Below are 23883 nucleotides of genomic sequence, written 5' to 3' on the forward strand. Positions count from 1 at the left end.
TGCTTATCTTGTGGACATTGTGGATTTTTCACACATTTTAACTCTGACAGGAATCATGGCCTCACAATGCTGTTTTAACAGTAGAATGAGTAAAAACTCTACTGGGCAAAAGTTATTCCTAGGAGAGCATGGGGTCCTACCCCTGGTGATGAATGCTATTCTTGCTTTCGTTCTCTAGAGTCTATTAAAACACTCTCCTTATTTTCTCTTGTCTCCAGGCTATGATTGTCTCAGAAAACTTAGAAATCCAAAAATAGGATTTGTATTCATGGTTTCAGGGTGTTAGTTTTCCTGGAGTCATTCAATACTACTCTTCAAAATAAACACATTTTTGTTCTTCAGTCTCAGTGACATAAATAAATGAAGTAGCAAATTTAAATTGCAGTGTCTGTCACTTTGCTGTAAGATTGGAAGACAAAACAATTCTGATTATGAACTTGAGTATTTTTCCAGGTTTTTTTTTCTGGTATAGCAGTCAGGCAAGTTGCAAGTCCTCCAGTAAGAGCCCATGCTAATGCAAAGCTGTAGTTGTGACCTCAGCACTATGTCAGAATAATTGCCAAAATGCCTGGAATATGACCGATGTGGCAATTAGGTCATACAATTGATATAAAATTGTGAGATTGCTGTTAAGATTTGGAGTAGAGTATTGCTATTAGAGGCCTGGGAGACATTTATGAGGGCAGGTTGAAAGACCTAGGATTCTTTAGCCTGGAGAAGAAAAGATTGGGGTGCGGGGGTTGGAATTTGATAAGTCTTAAAATACCTGAAGAATGGTTATATGGTGGATGAAAATAGACTCCCATCTATGGCTGCAGTGGACTAGACAAGGAGTAATGGTCCCAAATTGCAGCAAGGGAAATTAAAGTTGAATAAGGAAGAGTTTTCTCCTTTTGAGGGGAGTTAGTTTTGGAACAGGTTATGCAGAAAGGTTGTAGAATTAAACCATACTCTTTTAGTGAGTGTATGCTAGTTACACTGAACTACAACTGTGTTTTGTTTTCTTAGCCCTCACACCGGGTGGCAGTATTACCAGTCCAATGTACCCAAGATTCCCACAGCTTGCATTTCAATAGAAGATGCTGAAATGATGGCACGGATCTCTTCCCAGGGCACCAAGATTATTGTTAAACTCAAGATGGGAGCCAAGACCTATCCAGATGCTTATTCCTTTAATACTGTGGCAGAAATAGTTGGGAGCAAGTACCCAGACCAAGTAAGTGAGAATTCCCTAAGAGAATACATCTTGTTTGAAAAATCACTTTAATTGACCTACTACTACTGTCTATACATCTTCGTGTTTATATTCATTTTCATGGCATATCCTAGTATACTGAAGAACTTGCTACAGGTGCATAAAAACTACTCTGTTCCAAAGGCAAAGAGTTCAGCTTAGTTGATATGGCTTTCTAACTGCTTCTTTTCCTTTCTTTTAAAAGTTCATGGTTGTGAAAGTAGTGCGATAATGGATATTTACATTTAATTAACAAAAAAATCTATGTATATTTGCTGAAGTAAAATTCTAACACACCAAGGATTTTATTGTATGGAACTTGCAATAAATAGGCTATAGCAAGAACCAGGTTACAGCATTTTAAATGAAAAGCAAGCCATGCTTGTGAAAATAATGAACAAACTACCTTTTGCTGTGTAGATTACGTTATACTTGACTTTACTTATTTTATTTGCTTTCCTTTAGATCTCTTACTCCATGTGAATGGCAAAATTTCTATTTTAAACACAAAATACTTTGTATGAGCTTATAGCCTCTCCTTACATATATTTATCTGCTGTCTAATTTAAATTTGGTTTGTAATATGAAGGACATCTAGCCTTTTGATAAGTTAACTGGCCTGACTGCCACCTCATTCCTGTGGAGTGACACCACTAAACTCCAATGTAAAAACTGGAGCAAAATGCGGATGAATCTAGTTGACTCTGAGTTTAGTTTAACATAGGTTGTTAAATGGACAATTGCTATTTTAAGATTCTACTTTTGCTGCTTTTTTTAATTTCTGGTTTTATAAAATATAACCAGCCAAACCAGATTTGTGGTGGTAGAAAATTTATGCCTGGGATGAGGACTTTTTTGCCAAGTTCCAGCCTGGAATGGAATCTTTAGCCTATATAATTTTATGGAAATGCTGATGTAACCCTAACTCTGGTAACACTATAAATCCCTGCTAAAATGAAGTTACTTAAGTCATTATTCCTTTCTAACCTAAAAGTTTTCTAATTGTAATGAAAAATAAGAGTAATATATTTTTATCTCAGTTTTTTTTAAACCAAGTGAACTTGTTCTGTGTTTGCTCTGTGTGTGAAGTACTGTAACATTGGCTTATTGCATCTAGAAAACACAGCTAGAAGTTACTGTAATCCTTTTTCCTGCCAAATGATCACACTTCTGAAAACTCTGCAATGATCGCTGTGGTAGAGTGATTTATGTGCTATCAGGTATGAATTTGGCTCCATGGAATGCAGTGTACAGAGGACAACATCTTAGCCCTTAGAATAGACTACAGTTAACTTAATCTTGCATCATGTGAATTTTTAGCAATGCTTCTGGGGAACTAAAGTTTTGTCCTTCATGACTCATACTTTGTATTTGAAAATTATAGTATTTCAATTCAACCAGCATCGTATCCAAATGTAACCTTTATGAACACTTTAAGCCAGGAGCCACATGTGGACTCTGTGTGGCTATTTCCATCTATTTCTTTCCCAGTGAGATAAAAACATTCTTGGATCTTCTCAGTTGCTGAAGCATGAGGGGTGCAGATTTTTAAAATCGTATGGGAAGATTTATTCACAATGCTGTGCTGCTGTTAATGAGAGCAGTGGCATGCACACTTGAAGTGTAACCAAGAAACAGAAAAGTAAAACAAGTGAATGGGGGATTAACAATTGTTTCCCTTTGGAAGCTCATGATGTTTCACCGATTTAGTTATATACTGTAACTCTGGTAAACACCTGAGCTATCTAACTATTCATACAATAAAATGCAGTGCAGAATGAAAGATGTACAAAGTCCTTTATGCCATAGTGTACTGGAATATGTTACATATCCAGTGGAATCAAAGGGGGTTTATGAGCCAAAAATCTCAATTTAACTTTTGAATGAAAATAATAGAAGAATTGCTTTTCTGAATCCACAATGAGTGACATAATATTTAAACTCTAAAACAGGGGCAGGAGTTTTGGCAAGGCATCAAGGGCCACATGACAGGCAGCCAGGGGCAGATAAATATTCACTTTCTAAATTTTTTAGGGGCCCTGCGGGCCGGATAGAATGGCCTGGCCGGACACATCTGGCCCGTGGGCCACATTTTGCCCACCCCTGCTCTAAAGTAATAAGTTTTGAACAGTAAGTACAGACATATGAAACAAAAGTTAGCTGATTTTGGAACTAGCTGGACATCTTAGGTGGGAAGCTCGGAGGTGTGTGTTCATTACCTGTGAGGATAACTGTTGAATTCACAGCAAATATGAGGTCATGCAGATCTAGATATTTATATGCTGGAGATTTTGGAGTGATACGACTAGAATTTAATACAGTTATGAAGTTACAGATGATGATAATATGAAGTATTTTATATTATTTTGCAAATGATGTGACATTTTTGGCACCGTATGAAAGGTTACCACATATGAAAATCATATTTGTCTGAAAACTGTATCTACTAGTATAAGAAACTCTAACTAGTTATCGTTAATGAAAATCACTAAAGGAGAAGAAAAGAGTTCTTTGTTTTTTTCAGTTGGTTATTGTGCTAGTCTGACAGCACATTGTTTATGACCAGTTCAGTTTTCTCTCTTGAGCTGGTTTTCCAAGGTGCTCATGTGACATTTACAGAATAGTGGATACAGGCAACCCCCGCGTAATGCTTTTAATTGGTTCCAGAAAAAATGAGTGTTAAGCAGAACCCATTTCCCCATAGAAATTAATGTAAATAGAGATTTATTGGTTACTGCCAAGCTGGCAAGTCAGTCAGTAATACAGAAGTCATTGACTTCAGGAAAGCTGACTTTGACAAACTAAGGAGGATCGTCAGTGAGGCCCTAAAGGGCTACAGCCCAAAGGAGAGGGGAGTTCAGGACAAGTGGCTGCTCCTCAATGGAGCAATCCTGGATGCGCAAGCAAAGTCCATCCCATCTCGGAGGAAAGGCAGCAAAAGGGCACAGCAGCCCCCTTGTCTCTCCAGGGAACTGGCGGACCTCCTGCATCTTAAAAGGAAGACCTACAAAGGATGGAGGACTGGAACCACCACCAAGGAGGAATGCTCTGCTCTGGTCTGGACCTGCAGAGAGCAAACCAGGTAATCCAAGGCTGCAATGGAACTCCAGCTAGCTACAAATATCAAGGACAATAAAAAGTCCTTTTTTTAGATATGTGGGGAGCCAGAGGAAAAGCAAGGACAACATTGGACCCCTGCTAAACCAGATGGGACAACTGACAACTGATGCCCAGGAAAAAGCAAACTTGCTAAATGGGTACTTTGTATCAGTTTTTCACCAATCCCATGAGAGGCCCCTGCCCACTGTGGGTCAGGGAGGCCCGGGTGAGGGAGATTCCTTGCCCTCCATTGAAGCTGACCTCATGAAGAAACACCTTGAGAGGCTGGATACCTTCAAGTTACCCAGCCCTTATGGTTTATACCCAAGGGTACTCAAGGAGCTGGCAAGTATCATAGCTCATAGCATCATAGCCCCTGGTACAGATCTTTGAGAACTCCTAGCAGCCTAGTGAAGTGCCTGAAGATTGGAAGAAGGCCAGTGTCTAGCCAATCTTCAAGTAAGGGAGGGAAGTAGATGCGGCAAACTACAGGTGCATCAACCTGACCTCAATCCTGGGCAAGGTCTTGGAAAAGATTATCAGGGAGGCCATCCTTAACAGACTAGCTGATGGCAATATCCTGAGGGATACAAGCATGTTGAGGGTAGGTCTTGTTTGACCGATCACATATCCTTTTATGACCAGGTGACCTATCACCTGGACATGGGGGAAAAGATTGATGTCGTATATCTTGACTTTAAAAAAGCCTTCTATCTGGTATCCCATGATCACGTCTTAGCAAAACTACCAACTGCGGCCTCAACCTCACTATGATCCACTGGCTGGGAAATTGGCTCTGTGGTCAGACCCAGAGGGTGTAATTGACAGAAGTCAATTGTCATGGTGCCCTGTGACCAGTGGGGTCCCTCAAGGCTCTTTTCTAGGGCCTATACTGTTTAACATCTTCATCAGTGATGTAGACATTGGTGTCAGAAGTGGACTAGCCAAGTTTGCCAATGACACCAAACTCTAGGGTAAAGCATCCACACGTAAGGACAGGAGCGTGATCTAGGCAGATATTGACAGGCTCATGAAATGGGCAGATGAGAACCTGATGGTGTTCAACACTGAAAAATGCAAGGTTTTCCACCTTGAGAGGAAAAACCTGCAGCATCCTTAGAGGCTCGGCAGTGCTATGCTGGTTAGCACTACAGATGAAAGGGACTTGGGGGTCATGATTGACCACAAGATGAACATAAGCCTTCAATGTGATGCTGCGGCTAGTAAAGCAAGCAAAACGCTGGTTTGCATCCATAGATGCTTCTCAAGCAAATCCTGGGATGTCATTCTCCCATTGTACTTGGCCTTGCTGAAGCTGCACCTGGAGTACTGCATCCAGTTTTGGGCTCCACAATTCAAAAAGGATGTGGAGAAGCTTGAGAGAGTCCAGAGAAGAGCCATGCGCATAATCATGGGTCAGGAAAACAGACCTTATGATGAGAGGCTGAGAGCCATGGGACTCCTCAGCCTAGTAAAGAGTAGGCTCAGGGGTGATTTGGTGGCCATGCAAAAGTTTATCAGGGGTGATTATCAGGATCGGGGGGAATGTCTGTTCACAAGAGCACCGAAAGGGATGAGCAGATTGAAAGGTCGCAAACTCCACCGCCACCAGTTCAGGATGAACTTAAGGAAGAACTTCTTTACTGTCTGAGCCCCCAAGGTTTGGGATAGATTGCCACCAGAGGTGCTTCAAGCACCCACTTCGAATGCCTTCGATACACATTTGGATGTTTATTGTCCTGGGATCCTATGATCCGTGCTGACTTCCTGCCCCTGGGGCAGGAGGCTGGACTCGATGATCCTCCGGGGTCCCTTCAAGCCCAAATGTCTATAAAATCTATGAAAATTATCCAGGAGCACATCTACCAGGGACCAGCAGGGGAGATCATGCTTAGGGGCAACCAACGTGGGATCACTCAAGGAAGGTCTTGTCAGACCAACCTGATGGCCTTTTACGATCAGGTCACCAAATCATTAGACGCAGGGGTTGCTGTGGATGTAGTCTTTCTGGACTTCCGGAAGGCTTTCGACACTGTCTCTCACCCCATTCTCATTAAGAAATTAGGCGACTGTGGCATCAATACCTACACAGTCAGATGGGTTACAACTTGGCTGGAGGGCTGCATCTAGAGACTGGTGGTGGATCGGTCTTTTTCAACCTGGAGAGATGTGGGCAGTGGGGTCCCCCAGGGCTTGGTCCTTGGGCCTGCATTGTTCAACATCTTCATCAGCGACTTGGACAAGGGGGTGAAAAGGACCTTGTTCAAATTCACAGATGACACTAAGATGTGGGGAGAAGTGGGCAAGCTGGAGGAGAGAGATGGGCTGCAAGCAGATCTAGACAAGTTACAGGGGTGGGCAGATGAGAACAGGATGGGCTTCAGTATTGACAAGTGCAAGGTACTGCACCTAGGGAGGAAGAACCAGCAGCATACCTACAGGCTGGGAAACTCCCTTCTAGTCAGCACAGAGTCAGAAAAGGATCTTGGTGTCATTATTGATGCAAAAACAAACATAGGCCGACAATGTGGGGACGCAGTCAAGAAGGCCAGCCATACCTTGTCATGCATCCACAGATGCATCTCAAGCAGGTCCAAGGAGGTGATCCTCCCTGTCTATACAACACTGGTCAGGCCGCAGTTGGAGTACTGCGTCCAGTTCTGGGCACCGCACTTCAGGAGAGATGTGGACAGCATCGAGAGGGTCCAGAGGAGGGCCACTCGCATGATCGGGGGGCAGCAAGGCAGGCCCTATGAGTGGAAGCTATGGGACCTGAACCTGTTCAGCCTCCACAAGAGAAGGCTGAGAGGGGATCTGGTGGCTGTCTACAAACTTGCCAAGGGGGACCAGCAGGCTTTGGGAGAGTCCCTGTTCCCCCAAGCACTACCGGGAATAACAAGGAATAACAGCCATAAGTTGATGGAGAGTAGATTCATGCTAGATATCAGGAGGTGCTACTTCACTGTCAGGGCGGCTAGGGTCTGGAACCAACTTCTAAAGGAAGTGGTGCTCGCTCCTACCCTGGTGGTCTTCAGAAGGAGGCTTGATAATCACCTAGCCTGGGTAATTTGACCCCAGCATCCTTTTCTGCCCATGTCAGGGAGTTGGACTTGATGATCTGCTCAGGTTCTTTCTGACTCTACCAACTATGGAACATGCTGGAGGACAGGAATTCAATTCAGAAGATCCTGACAGATTGGAAAGCTGGGCTGGAGCTAACAGTGACAAATGCAAGGTTCTGTACCTTGAGAAAAATAATGAAAAACACAAGCAAAAAATGGTTGACACCTAGCTGGATGGCAGCAATATAGGAGATCTTGGAGTCTTGGTGGACGACAGACTCTATATGAATCTGCAGAACAACACAGTTGCAGAAAAGATGAATGCCATTTTGGGTTGCATCAATGGAAACAATAGCTGCAGGACACAGGAGGTGAAGTGCCTTTTTATTTGGTACTGATTAGGCCTTGTGTAAAGTATTGTATGCAGTTTTGGGCCGTACAGGTCCAGAGGCAGGCAACTAAAAAGATGGGGAGAGATTGAAGGTGTTAGGCATGTTCAGTTGTGGAAATGGCATTTAAGAGGGGATATAATAGCAGTCTCCAAATATCTGAAGGACTGCCATAAAGAAGAGGTAGAATATCCTTTATCTCTTGTTGCAGAGAGCAGGATGTGGAGCAGTGACTTGAAGTTGTAGCAAAATAGATTTAAATTGGATATCAGGAAAAACTTCTTCAGTGTTAGAACCATGAGGCAATAAAGTAGGCTGCCTAGGGAAGTTGTGGAATCTCCATTAGTGAGTGTGTTCAAGAAGAGGCTGGACAAGCATTTTTCAGGCATTATCTATGAGTAGCTATGCCCATGCTCTACTATGGGCATTTCCCATTCTTCTGAGCTTTGCTGGTTGCCACGTGGGGCTAGGAAGGATTTTTTCCCCCCCTTTCTGGTGCTACACGTGTTGAAGGGCCCAGGGCTTTCAGCTTCCTCGGAAGCATCGAATGTTGGCTGCAGCTAAGGCTGGGGATTTTGCCTGGGAAGTGCAAGTGTTTCTATTGGGTTTTAAACCTAGAAGTTTCTGGCTAGAGTGTCTTGCCCCTTCCTCAAGGTCAGACTGATCACCATATTTGGGGTCAGGAAGGAATTTACCTAATGGTTAGATTGGTACATACTATAGGGGTTTTTGCCTTCCTCTGGAGCAGGGGTCATGGCTGTTTTCCTTGGATCTCTTGGCAACCCTTGCAGCAGTAGGACATTGGCCATCATTATACTCCTGCTTTACATTTGGCAAGCTAGGGTGTTATACTTAGTAGTTAGGTTTGGTGTTGACTGTAGTTTTATTAACAGATTAGACAATGGATTTGTATAGAATGGTTTGAATAAGGATGAGCCTGCCTTTGACAGGGTGTTGGTCTAGATCAGGGGTAAGTAATTATTTTGGCTGGAGGGCCGCTTAACAAGTTTTGGTGAGCTGTTGAGCATCACATAGGTAGCTCCCCACTTGACAATTGCCTTGCCTTGTGGTCTCCATATTGGGACCAGAAGCCCTGCCCCTTGGTCTTTGCTACCAGAAGTCTCTCCCCTTGCTCCTTGGAAATACTTCTTTTGGGAGAACAGGGTTGCCATCTTTGAACTAGAAAAAAAAACAGTTCATATACTAAAATCCAAACACCTACTATAACATATTTTAATTTAATTACAAAAAATATTTGTTATTATTTGTGTTTGCATACTCTTTATAGAGGGGATTGCATAATAGCTCAAAAGTAAAGTTTTACTCTTGTATATTGTGTGTGAAGGGTATGGGGTGTGGTTCAGGGTGGGGTGTATGTATATGGTGGGGTGTGGGGGGTGTCCATATGGGGGTTTGTAAGGGAGTGTGTCTGTACGTGTGGGGGCATAGGGAATGTTGTGGGGTGTGTATATGTGACGGGGTTGTGGGGGCAGGGTGTGTGTGTGTGAGGCTTGTGGGGTGTGAGGGAGGGTGTGAGCACTCCCCAAACACCCTTACATGTTGCGTAGCCCCCGCTGTTCCCATGCAGGCATTGGTAATGTGGATCCTGCCAGTGCTGTGTGTGGGGGCAAGGACAGCAGCCTGCCCAGCCCACCTCCATCACGGGGTCTCCACGTAGCACACATGCAGCTCCCACGTTTGCATGGCACTGAAGAAAGCCCTGCACTGGAGCTGGCTGCCTTTCCCACCCCTGCTGCACAGTGCCAAGGGTTCCCTCCACTTCTGGGAGAGTCCTGGGACCTGTGCAGCAGGGGGCAGGGAAGGCAGCTGGCTGCAGTGTGGGGCTGGATAGAGGTGGGCAGGCTGAGCTCCTTGCCCCCATGTACAGCACTGGCTGGAGCTGCGCACTGCCAGGTGCCAGTGTGTGTGCAGGGCACGAGTGCCCTGAGTGCACCGCCTTCTGCTACTGCTATCAACAGCGGGAGCTGTGTGTCATGTGGGGGAGTGTTTGCAAGGTCCCCACACGTTATCTGCCCATGCTTCTGCCGTCCCCTGGGCAAGGACATTGTGGTGCCGGCAGACCCATCCCCACACTCTCTGCCCCACCTAGCTGCAGCTCCCCAGCTGCCCCCGCTGCTTCCCTACCAGTGCCCAGAGTGAGTGGGATGCTGGGGAAGCCAAGCAGGTTCCCTGGGGTGGCTGCAGCAGCAGCCTGGCCCAGATGCTGCTGCTGCTGCTGCTGCTGCTAGCTGGGCTGTGCCCTTCCTCCCACGAGGGTGGGAGTGAAGAGCAATAGGGTATGTTTGGGTGTGGGGGGATGTATACGTGGATGTCATGCTCCCATCCTTGTGGATGGAAGGGCTGGGTGGGGTACAATTCGTTGGTGGGTTCCTGTAGGCCAAATGACAATGCCTGACAGGCTGGATCTGGCTCCCGGGCTGTATTTTGCCCACCCCTGGTCTAGATGACCTCTGAAGGTCCCTTCCAGCCCTAGTTTTCTATGATTCTATATTTTTGGGAAATAAAAACATTTAGGGAAGTCTGATTGTTAAAAATTCTAAAAATTGTCATAGGAACAGACAGCAAATGCAATAGCTACTTTGGACTCTTAAGCTTACCAAATTTCAGGTTAACAGTGGATGTGAACATTTCATATAAATTGTTGCAATGTTGTATTTGGAAGGCTAAGATACATTGTCAAAGTTGGTACCTTGGCCAGCCAGCCAGGGCAAACCAAGGCTTTAACCTGCCAGTAAGAGCACTACCCAGTAAAAAAAAAATCGTTTTTATCTTTACATATACTGTGCAAAATCCGCTGAAAATTGGAATCTGTGAATATTTGAACTTTTAGGATGTATAAAAGAGATGTGAGCTGAAAAGTAAGTGGATTCTATTTTAGGTATGAATGACAGTCCCTCCCTCCCTTTGTCCCTCCCAGTTTGCATGTCATATGTATAAAATATATTAATGGATATGTTGTGCTCCATAGCCAAACTGTAGCTAGGTTGGAACTTTAAATGTAACAAATCCTAGGGATGACCTGAATTACAGTGATGCTAATGTAACAGATCATGAAGTTTTTTTCCAATTCCTGATTGATAGAACCTGCTCCATAAAGGAAATAGTTTATTTACTTTCTCATTCTTCCTCTTTTGTCTACATAACAGTGAGTCTTCTCGTGAAATCTGCAATACTTGCCAACACACCAGGGAATAAGAACATAAAAAACATCCATTATTTTGGATCTGATAAATAGCAATGCATATAAAGAAAGGAACCATTTGGTGCAAATAGTAAAATTCACTGAAGATGTATAACACTTCAGCACAGAGTGTTATTATAAGGGCTAGCATCAGTTCTACATATGTTCCCAGAATGGTTGTCCATTAGTCCTTTGATGTGGCTTCCAGATATCCCTTTGGTCAGACTAAATTATGCATACAATAAAGCTCAGAGTAGCAATGTCTGAAATGCCTGGTACCATAAAATCGTAAATTCCACTGTTAAACTTTTCCCTCACTGTGACTTTCCTGCTCCTCATTCAGTCTCTGTTGTTAAAACGTATCTAAGTATTGCTACTTGGGCCTTGCCTGCAACAGTAAGCCAATACTTGATTTCAGAGGAGGTGAGTTTTTCTGAAGTTCTCATTTATCCCTTCGTAGGAGGAAATACCCAAGAGTAGGAAAAGAGTAACTTGGATAAAGAACAAGAAAGGGAGATAAAAATGCCAAATAGGTTAATCTTGTCCTTTTTTTCAGTGCTTATGTTAGTTCTCATCAAAACAAATGGGATCCCTGTTTTTCATATCAACAGGACTTTGTGCTGTCTCTAGAGGGACTCCCTAATGGATTTTACAGGAGAAAACGGGCTTGTGATGATAGCAACACAATCAGTTTCTCGGATGGAAGTTTTTTTGTCACAGTGAAAAGAACCCAAACATTGTGCTGCTGATGCACAGAAGCTAATTTTTCTAAACTTGGCTGTTTCAAAAATATTTTATCCTCAACTGCCAAAAGGGCAAACCTTATACAAGATCTAAATTCCTCTGCCAAGAGCTTGGCAACAACATCAAACATCTGAATCATTCCTTTAAAATGCAAAAGCTACCTGAAATCATTCAGAAGGATGGCAGATGGGTAATTAGATTTAGTGTGCCCCAAGATTCTGTGTAGTTGGTAAATCCCTAAATGTTAGATTGTATTGAAACAGTCAGATCTATGTAAAAATGAGCAACAGCCGCTATACTATGGATGAGATTCAGAAAGGAACTTAAATACCTAAAATGTGACTTAGGCAAAATTTAAAGCAGCTAAGTCCAAGAGAAGGTTATTTACACTTTGTACAAAGTGCTTTTAGTGCAGTATGCAAATACTGTTCAGAGCATGGAGCAGAGACAAGGACTCCCCAAGGAGTGACCTGCTCTTGGGTGACAGTCAAGTTCCCTCTTGTTTGCTGCTCCTTTGGCCCAAAGACTTTGCATTCCTTCCTGCAGAGTGGCACATCTTCAACAGAAGGCATGGAGAATGTCCTTAGCCTAACTTAGTCTCTAGCTTGCTGATTAAGGTACTTTCCTGGGCGGTGGGAATGTAGGCTTGAACCCCATCTGGCTGAGGCAGGGCTAGAAACCAGCACTTCCATTTCTTAGCTGAGTTCTCTAACAAGTTGGCAGATAATAATTTTAAAAAGTCGGTACCACCTCTTCCTCATCCTTAAAGGAGTCAATTGCCTGTACATGAACGGGAGGATATTAACAGGATGATTTAGGCATTTGAAGTCTAAGCTGGGTTTTGGGTTGTGAATTCCAGCTTCACATAGGTACTTAAATTCAGGGAAGAAATAGTGGAGTCTCAGATTCTATCTCCTCCAGTGGTGTTGGCTGGTTTAGATGTTCGCTACTCAGTGCAGTGGCTGTTGCTAATCCCAATCCTAAATTTACCCATTTTAAAGTATAGGGAACCTAACACAGCTCACTTAGGATTGTGAATTTTACATCTGGAGCTAGCTGCTTAGTGTTGCCAAACTTAAATCCCTTTGTATTTCATCGTAAATAACTTGTACATATGTGACTAAAGTTGCAAGCAGGCTACAGTAAAAATCATAATGTTCCCACTGTTTAGGGCACTTCTTAAACAGTATTATAAATACTGGGGGAATGGCTCAAAACAGTTTTAATGTATTATTTTTCCAGATACAAGTCTGGCCCACTTATACTGTAGATGTGACGTGAGCCTGATTGTCCCAGAGTTTGACTTGGATCAGAACAGACACAGCAGTCATTTGCACAGATCACCCTAGCGAGCTGCACTGCTGCTTCTCATGTGCACAGCCTGGTTGGCTTGGCTTGGGGAAAAGCATTAGCACAAAGAAATGGGTGGAAAGACTACAACGTTATATGCTGCTCAGTTAAATTTGTGGACAAACAGAATAAGTTCTGTAAGTATTATGCTTAGAATTGCTCTGTTAGTTTTTTCTTGACCTCTTTGTTACAACATTCCTTTGGGATTTTATTTCAGCAATAATTTCTAAACATGTGGAAGGCCTACAGAATAATTAGGGAATTTTTTTTTTCTACTTAGCATAATTTTTTAAAATTTTATTTTATAAAAGTACAGTATGCTGTACCCCTCCTGCTTTCTCAGGTTCAAAAGTATGTGAGGTGGTCCAAAACTAGCAGCAATAAAGCTGGCCTGAGGCATCATTAAGGAAAGACTAAAAAATTACGGTGCATAAAAAAAATAAATATACCTTCTTCTAGTACTTTCAATTTTTGAGAAATAGGGTACCTTTACACATGCTACATGGGTGGTGGTAGGTGGGGAGGTGCACTTTAATTAGATTGGAGCTGCTCCAAATAAAGTGCCTCTGTGTCTCCTGTATCAGTGTCCCCATGCTTAAAAATGGTGACTGGGGCACTTGAACTAAAGCTCACTCAGTGAGCCCCCATTGCCATTTTTAAGCATGGGAACACTGATACATGAGAGGCAGGAGGGTGCTGGAGTGTGACAATTTCCATGCTTCGGCAGACTCAATCAAGTCTGTTCCAGTGCCCTGGAATTCCAGCACGTCGGAGCTGCCTTGCTGCTCGTGTATAGGCATCCATAGTGTTAGAAATGTGTCAGATGTCAGTTGTTAGCTTAAAAACATCCATGCATTACTAAAATAGCCAAATGGCTCTAAGAATAGCTTTTTTGTTAAGCACTGAACAGGTACTTGTCACTTTAACTATTAATTGACTATTACCATAGAGTTTATTATCTGGCAGATAAAAAGAGAAAAGTAAGATGTAGTGTGAGCCCCAGGGAAATTAAGTGATTGTTTTTGTTTGGTTGGTTTGTTTTTTAATATTTTTCCATGTGAGCCTCATGGAAGAAGCGAATCTTTGATTAAAGAGAGAATTGGTGGGAGTCAAACATGATTTGGGAAAGTGTCTAGTTTATGGGACCAACCTGGAAGAAGGCATGTGGAAGTTAAGAGGAAATGAAAGGAGGCATTGAAGGCTACATCATTGGTAGAACATAAGGGTAACTTGGTAGGAAGTGAGATCTGAAATGCAGATCAGGGAAGACCTGAAATTTAAGACCTTGTAGGTGAAAATAACCATAGATGCTTAATAAATAGGTCAAGGTAAAAATAACAGAGCAATTGGTTCTGATCAGGCAAAGATGCTATTGACTTTGGTGGGTCAATTAGAATGAAGGCAAAGCGAGCTAGGGAGAATGTGATTGCAGTAGCTGTTGTAGCCAGAAGACAGGCATCTTCAGCCTTTGAGGCAGAAAAGAAAATGTCTGATATTCATAAATATATGTATAAACACAGATTATAACATTGTACAAGGCGTGTGTTTGTGTGTGTATGTATGCCTTGAGTTTGTGTGTACACACACACACACACACACACTTCTTGAGTTTGCTCTCTAAATTTGGCTAATGTGGGGATGATATAGTAAAATTGATGGTTTGCTCATACCTTGTGGATTAGATCCATAACCAAACAGTACCTGGAAAATGTTTTGTTGTTTATTAAATGAACAATTTAATTTGATTCTTGTGCTGATTTACTGGGTGGCTATGATGACATAAATGCTTATCCTGTCATTCTCTGAGCCAGCCTATTTTAGCTGCTGGAGTGATGTTGGCCTCAGAATGGAGATCTCCAAAGATTTAAAGCCTTCTCTGTGCCTACATTTTGCTGCTTTAACGTTGATGTATAGAAAAGCAGCATAAAACAAAACTCTCCTGTAAAATCATTTGCAGTGATACCGAAGTGCTGATTACAGCTCAGCAAGGCAATAAAGCACATTATATTTTGGGATATATTTGGATAATTTATATTGGGATAATTTTGTCTATGCTAGGGCTTTTCCCAGAATAAACACATCAGTAAAATAGTCACATCCCCAAATAATCTCTCTGTCTTTCTGGTAATACTTTAAGCACAGTGTGGACGTTAATAAAGAATAGGTTATTAAATCAAGAAATACGTTGTCCACTTACAGTCATTAAAGAATTAAAGATTCTTGTGTCGACAGTTGTAGCCTGGTCTCAACATTGTTCATTACGTAAAAGGACAATACCTGTACTGTACTCAAATATAGTTTTACTTAATTGTATCAATTTCCTGACAATTTAAACTACCTGTTACTTGAGGGGCCAATTTCTTATGTTCATGACTGACTTGACTCCCTTGAAAGTCCTCTTGCATGTGTAACACCTGGTCCTATATGTATATCTTGGAAACGTAGTAAATTTGTCCTTTGTACAGCAAAAGAGATTCAATAAATAGATTACTCCTGTCCTTTAAAATCCCGGTTCTGTCTAATTCTGTTTCAGTCTCATCAATTTAAGGAAAGAGGTTGCTGGATAAAATCGAAGTTCTAAAATGCTAACTTCATAGAATTCAGAAATCTTGTGCTCTTGGTTTACTTTTTTGTTTTCATTAAATGTGCCAGAGTATAAGGACATGTTGTAGGTTCTTCACAAATAAAATATAACTGTCTTTTTCGTGCTGGTTCTATAAGTTTTGCTTCTCCTGGTTGGCTGAAAAATACTCTTCATGGCCCAGAATTGCTATGTAGCCAGAAGACTGGTTTTGTTTTCCCATTCAGCTAAGTGTTGTTTGCAAAGGTAAAAGAGCACATAGATGTTTCTTTCATTAGTCACAGAAGCCTCTAGACTTAACTTGTCCTAAGTGTCATAGTCCTTGAATATATTATTTGTAGCGTATAGTGCTTAGAATTCTGCTCTAGTCTTCATAATGCTCTTATCTGTCACACAGTGTAGAAACAGATGTCACCTTTTTGCCATACATTAAAAAAAATAAATTATGGCATAACAAAGTGAAAGCATATAGACATCCATATCTTCTGTTGTACCACAAATGCTCAAATTTGTGGCTGTGGAAGAGAGCAACAAATTGGGCCACTTTATTTCAGCCCATTTGTTTGCTTGTGGGAGAAGAGCTTTGGTAATCTGAGGCAGGAGCAGGGACTTCTCGGCATGAAGGAGCCCGGTTCTCTACACCCCAGGAATTCCTGGGCAGGATTGGCCCTGTCAAGCCTTGAGAACGCCTTCCTCTTTCCCCACTTACCCATATGCGTCACTTTAGAATATGGGTATGCAGGGAAAGTCGGGGCTGTGGGGGCACATGTCTGCAAGGGGGGGCTCCCTGCTTGTAGACACATACCCATGTAGCACGTGGAGGACTCCCTCGGTGACCCAGCACACATTCCTGACAGCAGTGTGGAGCCTGCACTGCAGATGCAAAGGGAGGACCACCCTATGGGAAATTTCCCCATTCCATGCATGCAGATGCACCTGGGGAAATCCCTTGCAGAGGAATTTCTCATGCACATCTGCAAGCAGAGGGGGAGAACATACATTCTCTCCCCCTGCCCATGCCTGGAAACATGGAGGGGACAGAATCCTGTTTAATCCTCAGATGCATGAGGGGGAAAATCCCTTGCAAAGGGATTTCCACCCATATACTTGTAAACATGGCAGTATGGGAGAGAGTGGGAAGTTGCCTCCCCCTCCCACCCCTTCACATGCGGGTGCATGCAGGGAAGTCCCTTGCAAGGGATTGTCCCTTTTCCCCAAGTTGGAGCATGGCAACCAGAGACAGCTATACGTGTCCCTGGAGTGTGATTAACTGTGCCACAACATGTCACAGCACAGCTAATCTTGCTCCACTGAAGACATGCGTTTCTAGCTGTAGTGTATGAACTTTCAGTCATCACTATTGAAAAAGTTCCATATCAAGAACAGAGTAGAGTACTCTGCTGCAAGTTATCTAAAGTAAACCCCTCTATCACAATCATAACCTAACATCTATCTTACATATACTATCATAAATACAGTAGGGGATGGAAAAGTGTTATGTTACGAAAGGAAACAATAAACTGTAGACTGAACTATTCTAGAAAGTGGTATCGAGTTAATACTCTTTTCCTGGAATTCATACTGGTAAACAGAAATACCATTTTCCTCCGTTAATATTTTTTTTCCCTACTGACTTCAGGTGTTTAATGTCACCTCCATACTTTTGCATCATTTAGGATTCTGGCCTTTATTTTTAAATTTTATATTTGGTCTAACAACCAAAAATTTAACACCATGGTATCTATCATGTCAACTAGACAAAGATTTTGTCATCCCCTCCATTAGCCAAGTGGAAAGCAGTTTAATACGCTGCTCATAAGGTATTTCATGGAATAACATTTCTACACTGTAATGGAATTTGTTGATGTAAGCTATAATGATAGGTTTAAAGACTTTTGTGGTGTGCAGTTCAGTAAATTAGAGCATATTCTACAGTCTGAAATGGAGGAAATGACTATCATCTGGCTTCTTGGCAAGAAAAAGATCTATGAAAACAGACAAATCTCCTAAGTCCTTGGACAAGTTGAGTTGTGACATGACGTGCTGTTCTTCCTGTCATATAGTATAAAGTACTCGTATTTCTCTTTTAGGTAACTGGAAACAGGAATTGAAAGCAAGTTATTGTGTATGAGAGAAAGAGAGAGAGAGAAGGAAGCAAGATACACTGAACTACTATTTCTGTTCTGTGATATGGAGGTATATTACAGTAGGTGGTCTATCTGCTTGTATGATTTTGCCTCCCTTGCACTGTAGACTCATGCTCACAGGCATCCCAAACATCCAAACTTCTCTAGTCTGCATTCCATTCTTTCTTGTGTTTTCTGCTTGATGTCCACTGAGCTCAGTTTATATGCCAAAGTGCTCCAGGGAGCTATTCATTTTAACTGGTGTAATGCTCAGAAGATGCTTTGCTTGACTGTTTCCTTACCATGTGCTCTGCATGTCTTTTAAAAAGACTGCAGCTGTAATTTTGCACACAAAAATAGGCTATAGCTAATAACTAGGTTTTGGAAGGACGCCCAAGGCTGAATATATTTTTTTTATTCATTAGGGTGTCTTCAAACTTTTAAATAAGCTAGAAAGAAGAATTAATTGGATTATACTCCCACCCACCAAGCGTAACACACTTTTCATTGAGTTAATCCAGTACTGTATTAATTTATATGGACAAACACTGCGGTGACTTGAGTAAAGAATGTTTCCCTTAAATAAGGAGTACAGTTTGGCTTTGTCAAATGGTTTTCTTTTTTTCTACAAGACACTGGTTATTATACTGCTCAAAGATTCAGTGAGAAAGAGAGTTGCTTTGTTTTTTCATGTTAAATTATCTCTAATATTAAAAATTTTTCCAGACTCTGCAGGAATAACATGTTGTAGGGACAACAGCTGCGTGGTGTGGGGCCTAACTTTCAACTTGATGGTATCTGCTTGTGTGTACAAGATAACTTCGGAAGGCTATGTCCTGGCCATTAACATTATTTTGACACTGTTCTGACAGGGCTTCACCACTGTTGATTGTTGTGACAATCAGAAGTAGCTGAGGCAGTCATTTCTCCTCACCCCCAGCTCATTTGCATACTTAGTTCGTTACTTGAAATGGACTGGCAAATGACATTACAGATCAGGACCATGGTGTTCTGACAAAGTTACTGGGGAACTAAGAGTTTATGACTGGAACCACGGAGGTGTTTCAGATCAGTGACTATACTGGCTGGGTAAGAGTATGGCTGGAGATTTAGAGCTATGGCTTTTCTGTACTTTGATCTTGTCTGAGCTGAACATTTTCCTTTTAACCAGTAAAAATTCCTTTACTTCATCGAAAGCAGGGGTAATGTTTTTGGGTAGAGTGCCAAAAACACCCACAACCTCGGTTTGTAAGATGCTTGTGCGGCAGGGGAGCTACGAGGGACCCAATCCTTGTTGTGGCAGCACCGCCCCAGCCCCTTCCCTGCCATCTGCTCCAAGGCACACGTGCCAAGCAAAATGCCTTTGTGTGCCACACTCAGGCACCCGTGTCGGGGGTTGCCTACCCATGCTCTAAAGTGCAGGTTGGGTGTTAGGGTTGGCATTACTGGGCAGAATAAGTGGTAAATGGCGGAGAGCATATTTAGTTTAGTCTCTACCACTAGAGGTAGACAGAAAATCTATATCATTGGAGTAACCTAGTGGAGATGCAGCAAATGCTGATGGTAGGATTTTCCTTGTAGGTGTAGCTATACCCCTCCCCCAATGACATGAGCTATACCAACAAAAGAAGACTCCTGGCAGCACAGCTGTGTATTCATCAGGGTTTTTGTCAGTGTAGTTGTGTCTGCGATTGCCACTGTACTGCTCCAACGGACATAGCAATTCCAGTACAACATTGTAGTAGTCCCCTGTAGAACTCCAGCAGAACTACTGGTTCCAGTAGCACTTTCCAGCCCCTGCTTTGACAAACGTGCCTCTGCACCCCTCATCCTGCTACTAAGGCTTTTTTGTCTTCCACGCGGATGGGAGGCAGCACTCTTGGGGAGAAGTGGTTGATGCAAACTTTGTAAAACAAAACAGAGGAAGGGGAGCAGCTTAGATGCTTTGATGACAACATGTGTTTGTTGGCAGCGTTCTGCAAAATTGCTAAAGGTTCAGGGATAGCAGTTGCCACCTTCTGCTTCCACCACCTGACCATCCAGCTGGCATAAATAATGAAGCTTATGATAGTTTAATAATAATGAAGTGCCCATGAAAGGCAGTCATTGAAGAGTTACCTCATGTACATGACACATTTCCCCAGTTAAATATCATATCCTTCAGGATTCAGTCATCACTTACTGAGAAAAGAATGACCCAAGAATTGCAAGTTTGTATACAAGGGAAATTTTGTTTTAGCTTTTTGGGGGAAACTTTTTATCCAGCTTGGGAAATATTTTAAATAAAGTAAAGGAACCTTCCGTAAGATGTGGAGAGCCTTCCCAAGCTGCAAGAAAAGAACAGCCCACAAGTGAGGGGTCTAATGCTATTAATTGTTTAAATGCACTAATAACATTATAAACAAATATAATAACACTAATGGACTCACTTTCTTTATACATTCATTTTTCATTCAAGCATATATAGTGCAGTAATAGACTGAAATGGATGAAGCAATTGCCACAGGTTGTTGCCATTTGTGAATTGAACTGGGGTGGTCCCCTGTGTGGTGAAGGCAGAGAGGCTGGGGGGCAGTTACAGAAAATGTTGCAGATCATTGTTTGTGATGTAGGCCATAACTGTTACTATTATTTTATAGGTGTGAAAATAGAACCTCAGAGATTATGGGATTTTCCCAGTGTTATGCACAAAGACAATATCAAGGTTCTTGGCATTTGAGGTTATTCTATAAAATACCAGATCACAATCTTCTTGAGCAAGCGGTTTAACCTAAGAAATTAGTATTATTCCTATTTAACAGATTTAAAGCTGTGTTCTTGAATTGGTTATCTATTTATTCTCTTTACTTACTATCAGGTAAGGAATCATATATTTAGATGCTTCTCTGTAAATTTAACTGGCAGGGGAGGGAGGCAGTGAATGTGCAAAAATGAGTACCGTTTCTCCTGTTTTCATATCAGTTCTATCTATATGGAACTAAGTAGTACTTAAAGCGGAAATTTAAAAAAACAAAAAACCCAAATTATTTCTTGAGTTTCCAAAAGGTCTTTAAACTCATGAGCAAAGGATTCAATTGGTTCTGTTTTTCCTCAGTTTGTCTGTTCTTGTGTGTGAGACAGGGTGGTTCTTTGTCCAACATTAAAATCACAATAGCAAAATAATGAGAACTTAAGACATCTTGACATGATTCACTTTTTATTCACCTTCACCACACCTCCCACCAACAGAACTCTTTCCAAGCAACAGACAACCCAAAATTTGAAGTCTGCTGCAATGCTAAACCTTTAGTTTTTGTTTTCCAACCACCCCACTTTTGCAAATAGCCAGATTTCTCTTGGGCGGGTCCCCTACTGTTTGTTCTATACAAATCACGCTATTGTGCAAAGTAGTATGGATTTTTTTTTCTTTTACCAAGTAATATGCAGTGTCAAAGAAGCACTGCACTTCATCAGCTTCAGAAGAGGTGTCGTAATGTATGCCAGGAATACATATTTAAATGAAAGCACACAGTTTAGCTTAATCTAAACAGTTATATTAAGATATCTACCTTGATGCACTGCTGGATATCATTCAGTGTCATGCCAGTTTTCTCCCTGCCTTCTCATTCCTATCAAGGAGCAATGATTCTTTGTAGGCTCTGAAATGGTTCTCTTTCATGAAGCTCTGTTCTGCCTAATCCCTGCTCAGCCCCAGCATAGGAAGTGAATGCATCTTCCTTTTGGATTGTAAATTTTGCTAGAGAGGGCCTTAATGTGAAAGGCAGTCAGGGAAGATTGAAGGCAGCAGAGGTCAAGATTCTCCACACATTATTTCTAAAGGTGTTTTCACTCTACAGCTGACCACTTCATACTGCCAGGCAGAGTTAACTATGTGAAATACGTTTACTTAAATTTAGATATAAAATAATTACTAAATTACTAATAATTTATAGGTGACCTACAAAAATTATTTCCCTTTCTGCTGATGGTGCATTGCTGTGTTATGTTCTGAAAGCTCCATCTAGGAAGAGAAATAGAGATGTAGCCAGAGAAGACTTTTTCCTTCAAATATGCAAGAATATGAGGTTGGAAAAGAACACCTTAGTTGGTTCTAGCTAGCCACTGTCCCTTGTCAAAACTTCCATTCCCGCACTTGCTCACAGAGAAGCTAGGCAAATGCCTGCTATAAGCTCTTCTGAGGCTAATATTCTGAGCCTATCACAATCCGGATGTGGGCCAAGTTATGGAGATATTACCGCCTTGCAAAATGAATGTATGATCTCCTACCATCAGTGAACAAAGAAAAAACACAGTTCTCATTCTGGATCCTGAAATTGGTGGCAGGGGTCCACGGTAGTGTACTAAAATGGCCTGAGGTTTTTGTGAAGTAGTACCTGATGAGCAGTGATGGGAGACCTGCATCTTTTCCTACTAGACCCCTCACTTGTGTAGTTCCCTGAGGGTCATTTCTCCCCTTTGGTCTTTTTCAACATCCACAGGTAGCCATTAGGGGAGCTGGTCAGACAACATAGCCTAAAGTGCTTGTGATACACAAATAACATCCAACTTTACCTATTCTTCACCACATATGATCACACATGAAGTAAGGGTATGTGAAGTGGGCCCTATTCGATTCGGATTTGGATTCAGCCTGAATCGGGGACAGTGATTTGATTCAGATCACTGTCCCTGATTCGATGCTGATTCGGACACAGACACAGGTTTAAAAGTTTCTTCTACATACTTGAGGTAGCAGGTGTGGCTCGTGATCACTGCAATGCTGGGGTGCGTGGAGCATCCCACAGGAGTGTGGGGGGGGCCCTCCACGTGCTTAGTGGCTAACCCAGAAGTGGACTAGAAGTATTTCAAGGAACAATGCTTCTTTGTAGGCTCTGAAATGGTTCTGTTTCATGATGGTCTAAAGTATTTCTGGTCTACTTCCAGGTCTGCCAGGGAGTCCGCTGGGGGGCTCCTCCCTTGCCTCCCTGGTCAGCAATCTGCAGGGGGACCCTGGGTGCCTTTCTGAGACCCAGGAGGGTCATTGAGCTGGAGGGGGGATGGGCAACACATTCCCAGGTGGACCTAGAAGTATACCGGAAGTGCTTCTGGTCCACTTCTGAGTCTGCTGCTGACCGCGCTGGGGAGCCCCCCATGGTTCTGTGGAACACTCCATGCGCCCCAGCATTGCAGCACCCATGAGCCCCTGCTACCTGGAGGTATGTAGAAACAACATTTAAAGCTGTCTCTATGTCCAAATCTCCGAATGTTTCTAAATCTCTCCGAATTGATTTGGAGGGTTCCGGCTCGATTTGGAGAGATTAAAAGGTCCTCTGATTCAATTCGGATTCAGAGATTTGGTCACCGAATTGGGCCAAATCTCTGCTGAATCAAATCAGGGACCAAAGCTTCACACAGCCCTAACCAGCAGTACCAAAAGGTCCTGATGCTTGGACAAGATCACCCCATGGGTAAAGAATATCAGGGTGAAGCTGAATCTGACCAAGGCGGTGTTGCTGATGAGCAGTGAAAATCTCTCTGAAGAATTCACAGCCATGGTGCAGTATCTTTTGGTTGATGGGGCATATCCACAAATGATCAGTTAATCAAGGTGAGCTCTTGAATTTCTTTCTAATGCTAGGTACTCACACAGCAGCATTTATGGGTATAATGCTTCATGTCATATAATCGTAGAAAGTTAGGGTTGGAAAGGACCTCAGGAGGTCATCTAGTTCAACCCCCTGCTCAAAGTAGGACCATCCCCAACTAGATCATCCCAGCCAAACTTTGTCTATCCAGGTTTTAAAAACCTCCAAGGATGGAGATTTCACCACCTCTCTGGGTAACCTGTTCCAGTCTTTTACTACCTTCCTAGTGAGAATGTTTCCTAATATCTAAACTAATCCTGCCTTGCTGCAACTTGAGACCATTGCTCCTTGTTCTGACATCTGCCAGCCACTGAGATCAGTCTAGCTCCATCCTCTTTCGAACCCCGCTTCACACAGTTGAAGGCTGCTATTAATTCCCCTCAGTCTCCTCTTCTCTAGACTAAATATGCCCAGTTCCCTCAGTCTTTCCTCATAAGTCATGTCCCCCAGCCTCCTCACCATTTTTGTTGCT

The 23883-nt window shown here is 42.4% G+C and overlaps 1 protein-coding gene across 6 annotated transcripts in view; it reads left to right on the forward strand.

The window, feature by feature from the left end:
• Positions 1 to 23883, forward strand: part of CPQ (carboxypeptidase Q) — a 362296-nt gene that overhangs the window by 117248 nt on the left and 221165 nt on the right. For all 6 annotated transcript variants that reach the window (XM_019550886.1, XM_019550895.1, XM_019550904.1 and 3 more), the window contains exon 5: positions 1009 to 1216. In XM_019550886.1, coding sequence (XP_019406431.1) covers positions 1009 to 1216 — 208 coding nt within the window. The remainder of the gene's footprint in view (positions 1 to 1008; positions 1217 to 23883) is intronic.

This window comes from Crocodylus porosus, unplaced genomic scaffold (genome assembly GCF_001723895.1).
Source record: "Crocodylus porosus isolate Cpor-Errol unplaced genomic scaffold, CroPor_comp1, whole genome shotgun sequence".
NCBI lineage: Eukaryota > Metazoa > Chordata > Crocodylia > Crocodylidae > Crocodylus > Crocodylus porosus.